At 46.9% G+C, this 12,054-nt stretch overlaps 1 protein-coding gene across 4 annotated transcripts in view; it reads left to right on the plus strand.

The window, feature by feature from the left end:
- SYTL5 (synaptotagmin like 5) overlaps positions 1 to 12,054 on the plus strand; it is a 513,325-nt gene that overhangs the window by 324,219 nt on the left and 177,052 nt on the right. For all 4 annotated transcript variants that reach the window (XM_063955564.1, XM_063955566.1, XM_063955567.1 and 1 more), the window contains 3 exons: positions 2,728 to 2,877; positions 3,261 to 3,435; positions 9,180 to 9,294. In XM_063955564.1, the coding sequence (XP_063811634.1) occupies positions 2,728 to 2,877; positions 3,261 to 3,435; positions 9,180 to 9,294 (440 nt within the window). The remainder of the gene's footprint in view (positions 1 to 2,727; positions 2,878 to 3,260; positions 3,436 to 9,179; positions 9,295 to 12,054) is intronic.

The following is a 12,054-nucleotide window of genomic DNA, read 5'->3' on the forward strand; positions in this document are numbered from 1 at the left end:
TGTAATATTGAGTTGCATTAAAAGATACTGCCTTGGCTAGAGCGAGGGGAGATCTCCTTACATGTCTGTATGCTCTCATAGCTCTCACAGAGGCGTACTTTTATCATACAGATAGTGCCATCCTTTGAAAACACAGTAAGCCTCATTTGGCATGTGCATAGCGATTGAAGCGCAGAGGAGAATCGTTTTTGGTGGCAGTCTGTGCATCAATTTGTATAGGAGCAACTCCAGCAGTAACAGAGGATGAACAGAACAAGGACATTCTATGCTAAGTATAGGGTTTGCGCATTGCCATGCCCTATTTCATTTTTAAAGTGCAAGATATTTAGAATGATGTGAAGGGTTGGACTATTTGGTTGGTTCCTTCCTTTGTGGACAGGTGCTCAGCTGTTTTAATTCTGAAACACCTGGGAGAGATCAGGTTATTTATCCTATACTGTTAACCGTCCAGTTGCACTGCAGCAGAGAAGCTTATTCTAGGCACATGTCCTGATGGCCTCCAACACTCGTGACTGAGACAAAAATTCTGATAATTCAATTTACTTTCATGAAAGGGCCTCAGGCTGTCTTGATTTACACTTGTACACAGTGCACATCAGGTTTTTCTACTTCCCTGGAAAACTAGGCCCATATCTAGTTTACAGCTGCATCTCTCAAGAAGAAGAGTGGGCATACAATTTGCAGCTGGCTGATTTTGCACAAGGGCATCTGGATCACCCACCCAGTGCGCTTTATAAATGAGATCCATGCACTGCTGTCAGGACATCCTCCCATGACTACAACAGATGTCAGGAGACTCACCCACAAGTTTGAGTGAATCATGAGCAATTACTAATTTACATCTTTGTTCGGTTTATGACATTTCACAAAACCGAAATTCCAGTGCGTAGTGGAATTAGTGTTTCCTATACAGTAACTTAGGCTCCAGGCTTTATAGAGTGTGTCAGAGCACTCCTTCCAATTATCATATAAGTTTTAAGGGGGGTACTCACGGGAGAGATGTGTGCTGAGCGATCTTAACACAGACCGCTCAGCACACATCTCTCTCCCCGCTCAGCACAGCGCGATGTGCTGAGCGAGGGGGAAAGCCGACGGGGGGCCGCTCACTTCACACAACGGTGAAGTGAGCGACCCGCTAGATTGAGCCTGCATGCAGCTCAATCTAGCATCGGCGATAGCGATGTGCGGGGCCGCGCATCGCTATCGCTGGAGGGCATACACACGGCAGATCCGTGCTTAAAATCTAAGCAATCTAGCAAGATTGCTTAGATTTTAAGCACGGATCTCTCCGTGTGTACCCCCCTTTAGGGGTTCCAGTCAATGGATAGACAGTGTCTAGACAATCAGTAGGCTGACATGGTCAAAAGGTTGACAGGTAAAAGGTCGACTGTGTTGAAGGTCGACAGGTTCAAAAGTTTGACATGACAATAGCCGACAGACTTTTGTTTTTTTTTCAACTTTTGCTTCCTCTACCGTCCACATGGACTATGACTGGGAATAGTAACCTGTAGCAAGAACAGCTGGAGCGGAGCAAGGCACCTTGCCTGAAGCGTGGCGAGCCAAGTGAGCTTGCAATGGTACACATTTACACTACTTGTGATCACAGATGATGAATTATACAAAATGACACCCAGAAACGTAAACATTTGTATCATCCTTTTTTGAGTAAACCATTTCCACGTCAACCTTTTGTATCTGTCGACCTATTGCATGTCAGCCATATGGGGTCAACCTATTGATTGTCTAAGTAAAACCTGTAGATCTATAACACACCCCATTTATAGAGCTGCGTGAGATATATACTCATTGCCTGGAATAAATGACATTTAACTGTAAGATATTATAAGGAATTCTTCTTTAAAAGCTACTGTAATCAATCCACACATACCGTAGTGCACAGGCGCGACGTACTTTCACAAAAAACTGTGTCGTCTCACACAAGGTCTAGCGACGCTTTTTAGTCGCACTGCTGATCGTTGAGTGATTGACAGGAAGTGGGTGTTTCTGGGTGGTAACTGACCGTTTTCGGGGAGTGTGTGTGTAAAAACGCAGGCGTGCCAGATAAAAACGCAGGAGTGGCTGGGGAAACGGGGGAGTGGCTGGCCGAACGCAGGGCGTTTGTGACGTCAAAACAGAAACTAAATAGTCTGAAGTCATCGCAAGGTAGGAGTAAGTCTGCAGCTACTCTGAAACTGCTTGAAAATATGTTGCCGCCGTTCGGCGATCCTTTCAGTCGCACTTCTGCTAAGCTAAGATACACTCCCAGAGGGCGGCGGCTCAGCATTTGCACTGCTGCCAAAAGCAGCTAGCGAGCGATCAACTCGGAATGACCCCCATTGTTCATCCGTACATAGAAAACAATGCATTATCCATGAGGTATGTGGTCAGCACACCGTTCGCCAGGATGTCACAATACTGACACCGGGATCCCAAATGGGGCACCATACCCCTGCTGGTATACAGGCGAAGTAGGTGATCCCCCCTCTATGGGTGTCCACAACACCCATAGAGGGAAAATAGAACCTGTGGCGAGCGTAGCTCGCCACCGAGCCCGCAAGGGGCTTCGTTGCGCTCCCCCCTGCCGGCATTCCACCACTCGGGTTGCCGATGTCAGTATACTGACATTCGGCATCCAGTGCATCGGTATAACATACTGAACCTATCCATGACAATTGTGCTGTATTTGACTTGTTCTGCCACTTTATGACTTACACCTGTGTTTTACAGGAGATCTAAACTGGACATTTACAGTCTCCCTGAAGATTCCCAAGAAGACTTTCTTTATACCGGACAGGATACTGTTGAGGGGATTAGTCAAGCAAGCTTTCAGATCGACTCTCGCCCCGAATCCAAGCGCAGCTCACCAGCTTCTGTTCGGTAATGTCACAAGGAATTCATTATCACTTATGTTTGATAGCATCAAACTCTTTTTCACTTTTACTGAAACATTGTGAATGCTCAGTGATACCGATGCTTGTATAAAAACACTATTCATTCTACGAGGAATGCAGCATAACAGACATGGACATAAAATGCCAATATCACAATTCTTCATTGTTTATTATCTTCTGTACCCAAGTTTGTGAAGTGGACACATATAACCAGGCTAGGGTGGCAAAAGTGTGGTCTTCATGCTTCTATCTATCTACAAGCATAAAATAATAATTTAATATAAATATATACAAATAAATGTTGATATTGAATAAGGAGGTTGGAAGTCAATATTACTTCTATTATTTTCCATATTTGTACCATTCTAGTGGAAGTGTCCTTTCCTTGGACACCAGTGGTTTGGGAGGTAAATCTACTGGCAGTATAAACTCAGCACAAAGTGCCAATCAAAGCAACAATTCCAAGACCAGCACAAGTGCAATAGTGCACCAAAGTTCCCCGACACCAAGCAAACGCAGCACAACTTCCAAACTCAGCAATACAGTGAGTGTTACTTTATATTTGCTCTACAATTGCTTATTATTGTAATACAAATAAACATGAATAATTTGATTTTTTTAACATAATTTAGAGTAATTTGCAAAAGTGCAAATGTTGTAATGCTGTCCAAGTGTATACATACAGGGACACCCACATTCTACTTTGGGAATCTGCCACAAACCACCAGGGATGCCACTAATATTGCAGGATTACCTGCGGGCACGTCATAGTAATTCCAGCTTATTAATTTAAACGTTTTAGTTTTCCTCTTAACAGAGCCGACCCCAGGCATAAATCATATCGGCAAACACCTAGGGCATCATTGCTACACGGGGGCCCTGCAAGCACAGCTGTCCCCACCCCCACACCACCCAGCACATATTGACAGGAGGAGCTGACAGGTGACGTGACACCTCATTGCTTTTCTGGCATTGTTACAATGTCTAGAAAAGCACAGACTATAGCGCTGTCGCCGGGAGAGGCCATGTCTGCTGGCAGCTCCTCTATGCGTCTCTCCGCCACAGTAGTGCCAGAGATAGATGAAGAGCCGACAGCATACCACGTGACCTCTCCATGCAGTGTGATCCCGTCAGCGCCAGCCACCAGCGCGAAGGCAGGTGAAATCAATTTGTGGCATATTCATGTGAACTGGGGGCTGTAACACTGTATGTGGCAAAATCTTGTGAACTGCTGGCATTAATGTTGGCATAATTATGTGAGCTGGGTGGCGCATCCATGTGTGGCATTATCATGTGAATTGGCTGAAATTTGAGGGGCACCAGCTACAATCTTGTGTAGGGCACCTTATTTGCTAAAGGCGGCTTGCCCCCTAAAATAAAGTTGGAACAATGTATGCACATTGCATTTTACTCTATTATATACGGCGGTGGCTCCAACCTTGTTATACCATGGGCACAAAACAACAATCCAGCTTCTAATGACTGCATTGCTGCATCAACTAGACGCCAGGCAAGGGCTGCCGTAATAGCAGTGGAGTGGCTTCACATTGGAAGCGCTTTATGATAATCTTAGTCCGGACTGGCAGACACAGAGGATAGGAGACACCTTCTTCTGGACCGCCTATTTAACATGTGCGCAGCAGAATGCGCTTTCAATTGAAAGTCACAGACAGGCAATCACTGAGGGTGGCAGAATTTGCTGGGGGAAAAATCCTAGCACCTAGATAAACTTCACGTGGTGTAGTATGTCTGACTGCCAGTCAGGAGACCGCCGGTCAGCATACCGACGCCGGGATCCCGGCAGCATACCGACGCCGGGATCCCGGCGGGGAGGGGCGAGTGCAGCAAGCCCCTTGCGGGCTCGCTGCGCTTTCCACGCTGTGGGCTCGGTGGCGACCTGCGGTCACCACGGATTCTATTCCCACTCTATAGGTGTTGTGGACACCCACAAGTGGAAATAGTCCCTGTTGGTCGGCATGCCGAACATCGGGATAGTGAGGGGGCAGGATGTCGGTGGAGGTCATGTGACTTTTCAGTCTCCCGACCGCCGGTCACATGAATACCACCCAAACTTCGGGTGTAGTATGTTTATACATATCCCTTATTATGTTGCTTTTATAGATTGTATAAGCATACATACAGTACTTGCTCTAGGGCACACTACTATCATTTATGTTTTTTTGTATATGTGTGCTTTACTTTCATCAGAATACACTGTGCTCATCTTTATTCTTTCTACATGGGAAACAAACTCAAACAGCAGAATCTGGTGCAATAAAAATGCATTGTGTTTACTGGGTATTAGACAACATAGGTCATATCGATTTCAAAAGCAGACAGGCAAACCATTCACCAGACCAACAGAGAATAACAGCGTGACAGGTGATTTAGCATCATAGGTCCCTGTCCTGCAGATGTGGCAGTTGTAAATACAAGAGTATGGTGTGCACTGCCTGACTTATTAATGCTGATATTGTATTATACATATGAATAATACAAGTCCAGATTTCTTATTATCTGTCAGGCTTTTATTCTGCTGTGGTTCTTCTTGTTAAGCTGTATTGTGTTTATGATATTTTATTATTTTATTTATTTATTTACAGTTTCTTATATAGCGCAGCATATTCTGATGTGCTTTACAATTAGAAACAACATCGATAAGACAAACTGGGTAATAACAGACAGTCATAGAGATAGGAAGCCTTGCTCACAAGCTTACAATCTATACAATCTATGTCAGGGGTGGACAACCAGTCAGAGGCAAAGAGCCCAAAAATTTCTAGTAAAGTTAAAGTGCCGATATGATATGATGCGTACAAAAATGGGGTATGGCCTAACTGGCACAAGGCCACACACCATCTTTGTGCATCTGCCTTCAGTATGACGATTGTAAGAGCGTGACCATGTGTCACACCCGTTTTTAGTCACACTGGGGGCTAGAATCACTGAAACAATCCAGATCCACATAAAATATACTGAAACAAGCCAGCCTCCCTCCTTCACTACTATGTGCCTCTCAGCCTGCCCCCCTTCACTCACAGCCTCACAGCCTGCCCCCCTTCACTCTGTGCCTCTCAGCCTGCCCCCCTTCACTCTGTGCCTCTCAGTCTGCCCCCCTTCACTCACAGCCTCTCATCCTTCTCCCCATTCTTGCTGTGTCTCTCAGCCTGCCCCTCCTTCACTTTGTGCCTCTCAGGCTGCCCCCTTCACTCTGTGCCTCTCAGCCTGCCCCCCTTCACTCTGTGCCTCTCAGCCTGCCCCCCTTCACTCTGTGCCTATTAGCCTGCCCCCCTTCACTCACAGCCTCTCATCCTTCTCCCCATTCTCTCTGTGTCTCTCAGCCTGCCCCTCCTTCACTTTGTGCCTCTCAGCCTGCCCCTTCACTCTGTGCCTCTCAGCCTGCCCCTTCACTCTGTGCCTCTCAGCCTGCCCCCCTTCACTCTGTGCTTCTCAGCCTGCCCCCCGTTCATTCTGTGTCTCAGCCCTTCACTCTGTGTCTCTCAGCCTGCTCCCCCTTCACTCTGAGCCTTGCAGCCTACTCCCCCTTCACTTTGTGCCTCACGCCTTCACCTCGTCTCTCAGTCTGCTCCAACTTCACTCTGTTTCTCTCAGTCTGCTCCCATTTCACTCTGTGTCTCTCAGTCTGTTCCCACTTCACTCTGTGTCTCCCAGTCTGCTCCCATTTCACTCTGTGTCTCTCAGTCTGCTCCCCCTTCACTCTCGTCTCTCAGTCTGCTCCCACTTCACTCTGTGTCTCTCAGTCTGCTCCCACTTCACTCCACTCTGTGTCTCTCTGCCTGCTCACCCTTCACTCTGTGTCTCTCTGTCTGCTCCCACTTCACTCTGTGTCTCTCTGACTGCTCTCCCTTCACTCTGTCTCTCTGCCCGCTCTCCCTTCACTCTACGTCTCTCAGTCTGCTCCCACTTCACTCTGTGTCTCTCAGTCTGCTCCCACTTCACTCTACATCTCTCAGTCTGCTCCCACTTCACTCTGTGTCTCTCAGTCTGCTCCCACTTCACTCTGTGTCTCTCAGTCTGCTCCCACTTCACTCTGTGTCTCTCAGTCTGCTCCCCCTTCACTCTCGTCTCTCAGTCTGCTCCCACTTCACTCAGTGTCTCTCAGTCTGCTCCCACTTCACTCTGTGTCTCTCTGCCTGCTCACCCTTCACTCTGTGTCTCTCTGTCTGCTCCCACTTCACTCTGTGTCTCTCTGACTGCTCTCCCTTCACTCTGTCTCTCTGCCCGCTCCCCCTTCACTCTGTGTCTCTCAGTCTGCTCCCACTTCACTCTGTGTCTCTCAGTCTGCTCCCACTTCACTCTACATCTCTCAGTCTGCTCCCACTTCACTCAGTGTCTCTCAGTCTGCTCCCACTTCACTCTGTGTCTCTGTCTGCTCCCACTTCACTCTGAACCTCCCTCTTCACTCTGCCTCTCAGCCTGCCCCCACCCCCCCCACACACACCCCTTCACTCTGTGTCTCTCAGCATCCGTCCCCTCTCTCTCTCTGTATAACTGTTGGTCGGCACAGAGTGAGGCCAGACAGGCGCCGCTTCTTTTCGGCACTGGCAGGAGGTCAGACAGGGAAGGGCGTGTGGCTGTGATGAAATGCCGGCGTTGCGCTCCTGCCCCCGTTCTCGGCAGTCCTGCAAAGTGGGAGGCAGCAGGAAAGGCGGACTGTGTGCAGACTGTGAGCAGCGGCAGGGGCTGCGGGAGCCACATCAGGGTGTAGAAAGAGCCGCATGTTGGCCACCGCTGATCTATGCCCTATGTTGCTTGATACATGGTGAGGACATTAAATTACTCATGCTCTATAGTCTGCGGTTTTGCGTTTATGGGCTCTGTTTATCATTAGTGGCTACATTTGATATTGCTGCAAATTGCAGCCTAATGCTGCGGGAGGAGGACTCCAGCAATAGGTGGGTGCCTCATTACATATACCTGCGTTCGTGGCCCTCCCTCTATTGCAGGGTATAGGTAGTGCCATATAGTAAATTAAGTATGGTGCGGAAAGTAAGGAAAGGCTAGAGATATCTCCGAATTCTTCTGCTTTAACTCATTAAGTAGCATGCAGCGATGATACAGTTTTTTTGGCAGCTAAATTATTCTTTACCCTGTGACAAATAGATCCCTACTGTAAATCTCTTCGACAAGAAACTAGAGCACAGTTTATTGTTTATCCTGCACTCATTGTTGCAATAATGAAAAGGCCCTTCTCCTCTTGTGTTGCCTCATATGATAATGTGTTTTCATACACGAATTCTATAGAATATATTTTCAGTATATTCTAATTATTTGTATATATATATTTTTATTTATCTACTTTTTCTTAACTGTTTAACTGTTTTTGTGTTGCCTTCCCTTCCCCAATGCACTCGGAAGAGATGGAGCTTTTTTGTCTCCTACCGAACTGTAGTCAAAGAGAAAATGGAAGGTCATGGCAAAAACAGTTATTAGATATAAGGAGTACACTGGACCCGTTTCTTCAGTACTTACCTTTTCGTAGACTCACGTTTCGGTAGCAGCACCGCTGCAAAAGCACAGGGAAAATGGTGTGGCATCCATTTTCCATGTGTTTTGTGCATGTGCAGTAGGGAAATTGGTGGGAAAATGTCTGCCATGGCATTTTCCCAGAGACCTACACAGTAGACTCTAGCAAAGTGCTAAAGTCTACTAGCGCTCAGCCTTACACAGTCCACACATGAACATACTGCCGTTTAGAGAGGAGAGGGCTGAGCGGAGGCTGCACATGGGCCCCTTCCTCGCTTGATATGCCCCTAGATGGGGTGGTCTTCAGTATGCCGGCTCTTGGGATCCCGGCGCACAGTATACCGGCGCCGGGATCCCGCCAGCCGGCATACCGACACTTATTCTCCCTCGTGGGGGTCCACGACCCCCCTGGAGGGAGAATAAAATAGTGTGGCGCGCGTAGCGCTCCACCGTGCCCGTAGCGTGGCGAGGCGAGCGCAGCGAGCCCGCAAGGGGCTCATTTGCGCTCGCCACACTGTTGGTAAGCCGGCGGTCGGGCTCCCGGCGCCGGTATGCTGGTCGCCGGGAGCCCGACCGCCGGCAGATCGTAGTGAACCCCCTAGATGTACCCTTAAATATTTGTTGCTAGTTTGTTTGTTTCTTTCTTTACATGGGAAAATAGAGTTAAAAAAATTTTTGGTGAAAGCCTCCTGGATATTGAACAGTCACAATATAATTACCCAGTAGTAGTCTTACATCAGTAATTTATGACTGCATCTCTATATGCTGTTACTTTTTCTCATGTAAGTTCTTTATTTTCAGCATTCAGTAATAAGTGGAATGAAAACAAGTTCAAGTATACCAGACAATATCGCAAAGGGTCATCAAAGACAAGTTTCCGGCACTCACTCGTTATCCAGAGTGTCGATAACATCTGGTATGCATGTCATGTGTTATTTGATGTATTTTGATATAGTCAGTTTTTTTTTTTCCCACAAAGGGAACATATTGGGGCTGATTTGAAGTTGGACGTCTGTCAATTTTTTTTGCTACAAGATAAGTATTTTCATACTGTGTTCCCATATATCTGTACAATGATTTTTGCATAGGGCTGATTTGTGTCTGGTTATGCCTTGTGGTGCAGAACAGTGGTGAGCAAGTATATGCTGGGTTCAGTAAGGGTGTGTTCACACAAGCCACAGTATTAAATTAGGCACTCTGGGCCTAATTCAGATGTGGTTGTTTTTGCAATAATATGCTAATGTGCCCAGAAGCCAACCTGACCATAGGGACGTCCACTGCTGTTGCATCATTTCCGTCCGATGGCCTATAATTGCACTTTGTACTTCGGGGTTCAGTATGATTTACCGGCGGCTGGGATGCCGGCCGTCAATATACCGACAGTGGCATCCTGGCCGCCAGGATGCTAGCAGTGGGGCAAGTGCAAAGAGTTCTCTTGTGGGCTAAGTGGCTTGCTATGCTCGCCACAGGTTCTATTCCCACTCTATGGGTGTCTTGGACACCCATGAGTAGAAATAGCCCTGGTGCGCTAGTATCCCTGCTGCCGGCATTGCCAGCTGTCGGGATTCCGGCATCAGTAACCTTAACGCTGGGATCCCAATATCCAGCAAATTAAACGTATACCGTACATCAGTACCATCATCGCAAACAGGGTCATGTCACAGATTCTGGGGGTCATTCCAACTTTTTGCAGCCCGTGCGATCAACTAGACGCCGCCTATGAGGGAGTGTATTTTTGCATAGCAAGGCTGCGATTGCTTGTGCAGCCGAGCTATGCAAAAACATTTTGTGTAGTTTAGGAGTAGATCCTGACTTCCTCACCCACTGCGATCACTTCAGCCTGTCAGGTCCCGGAATTGACGTCAGACATCCGCCCTCCAAACACCTGGACACCCCTGCGTTTTCCACTCCACTCCCAAAAAACGGTCATTGCCAGCCCGGAACGCCTTCCTCCTTTCAATCTTGTTGCGATCGTTTTCCTCGTTAAACCAGTCGCTGCCCGACACGCCTGGAATGCATGCACACTCCAGACCCGTTCGCACAGCTGAGAAAAAAAGCAGCGTGCGGACGGGTCTGAATGACCCCCTCTGAGTACCTCTGTAGAAGCACAGGCTGAGCTGCTCTCCTGGGACGCAGAGAGTTCTCCAGTAGCAAGTGAGGTCGTAACTGCTAATTTATGTGCACCCAAAATACTCCGTCTGAATGGCCATGACACTCCTGCATTTACCCTACCACCCCCAAACACTGGCTTCCTGTTACTCACTTTGCAACTAATTCCTCGGTGCGACCAACATCACAATTCAATCGATGAGCGTGTGCAGTGTGGCTCAAATGCAAGCGCAGTAAGAAAACATTGACCGACCCGTGTACAATAACCACTTTGCGACTGCAACTGAACTAAGCCCCCTGTAGAAGCATTGGCAGATATGCCATTTGGTAGGTGCATCTCTAGAAGTTACTGAAGGGCTGCTGCAATGATATGATTTTGATGTCTATCAGCAGCACTATTTAGCCACTCGCTGGCTGATTTCATAGTGACAGTACTAAAATCATTAGCGTTGCTGCATCTCAAGTTGTGGCCATCTGCTTGTATTAATTAACATTATATTGGCACTGCACAAACAAGATTTCCGTTCGATTTTCAAAGAGGAAAACAACAGATGTGGAAGAGTTTGTATCTACTTTATATAGAAAAGGCATCTCTCATTAATGAAAAACATTATTTTTATGTATATGACACATCTTTACATTATTATGTAACGTGCTTTTATTGCTGAAATTATATTTTAACTGGAGATCTTGAGATCTGTCCGATGGAAAATATGGGCATAATAACTTTGTTTTTATGTGCAATTTCTAACGTGCAAAGCACAAAAGCGTCCACCTCTAAATGACCCCATTAGGCGAAGGCTTGGCCTGAGCCACAGTTTTTTTCCTTTTCACAGTCAGAATCTTTTTACAGTAGCTGTGACTCAACATTCTTGCCAACATTTATTTTCAAAGTTTGTCTTGCATGGTTTAGTGGACGCAACATTTTTATATCATGAAATCTATTAGTATATTTAACAAATATGTATGTTGTATGTATGTAGATAACTGCATCCTAACAACAGAAAGTACTGTAACTGTTGCATTTACATTTTCTATCCTCTCACCAAAGTACAGCGGCTGCCATGCCTTTTTACAGGGTCCAGTATGTAATACCGGCGGTCGAGGTTCCCGGTGGTCAGGAGACCGACACTGGAATCTCAAAAGCCGAAATCCCGCACAAGCCCCCTTGCGGGCTCTCTGCGCTCGTCACGCTTCAGGTCCGGTGGCGCCACACTATTATATTCCCCCTCGGTAGTGGCGTGGACCACCACCCGAGTGGGTACTCGGGGCTTTGGTTGGGATTCCGACGGGTGGCATTTCACCGGCTGATTGTATTCCGGTGTTGGTTAATTAACTACATCCCTTTTTCCTCTATCATATCTATAAAATGTTTCATATAGGTTTCCATATAACACTACAAGCATCCCACATCAATTTAACAGAGGCCTAAGTTCATCATTCTATGCTGTTTGGGGATTTTCATCCTTCCACTGTTAGTTACACTATCACAGCTCATAAGACTCAGGGCCATCTTAACTTATAGGCACAACGGGCAGCTGCACAGGGCCTCATTAGCATGCTGATT

Source organism: Pseudophryne corroboree, chromosome 2 (genome assembly GCF_028390025.1).
Source record: "Pseudophryne corroboree isolate aPseCor3 chromosome 2, aPseCor3.hap2, whole genome shotgun sequence".
Taxonomy (NCBI): Eukaryota; Metazoa; Chordata; class Amphibia; order Anura; family Myobatrachidae; genus Pseudophryne; species Pseudophryne corroboree.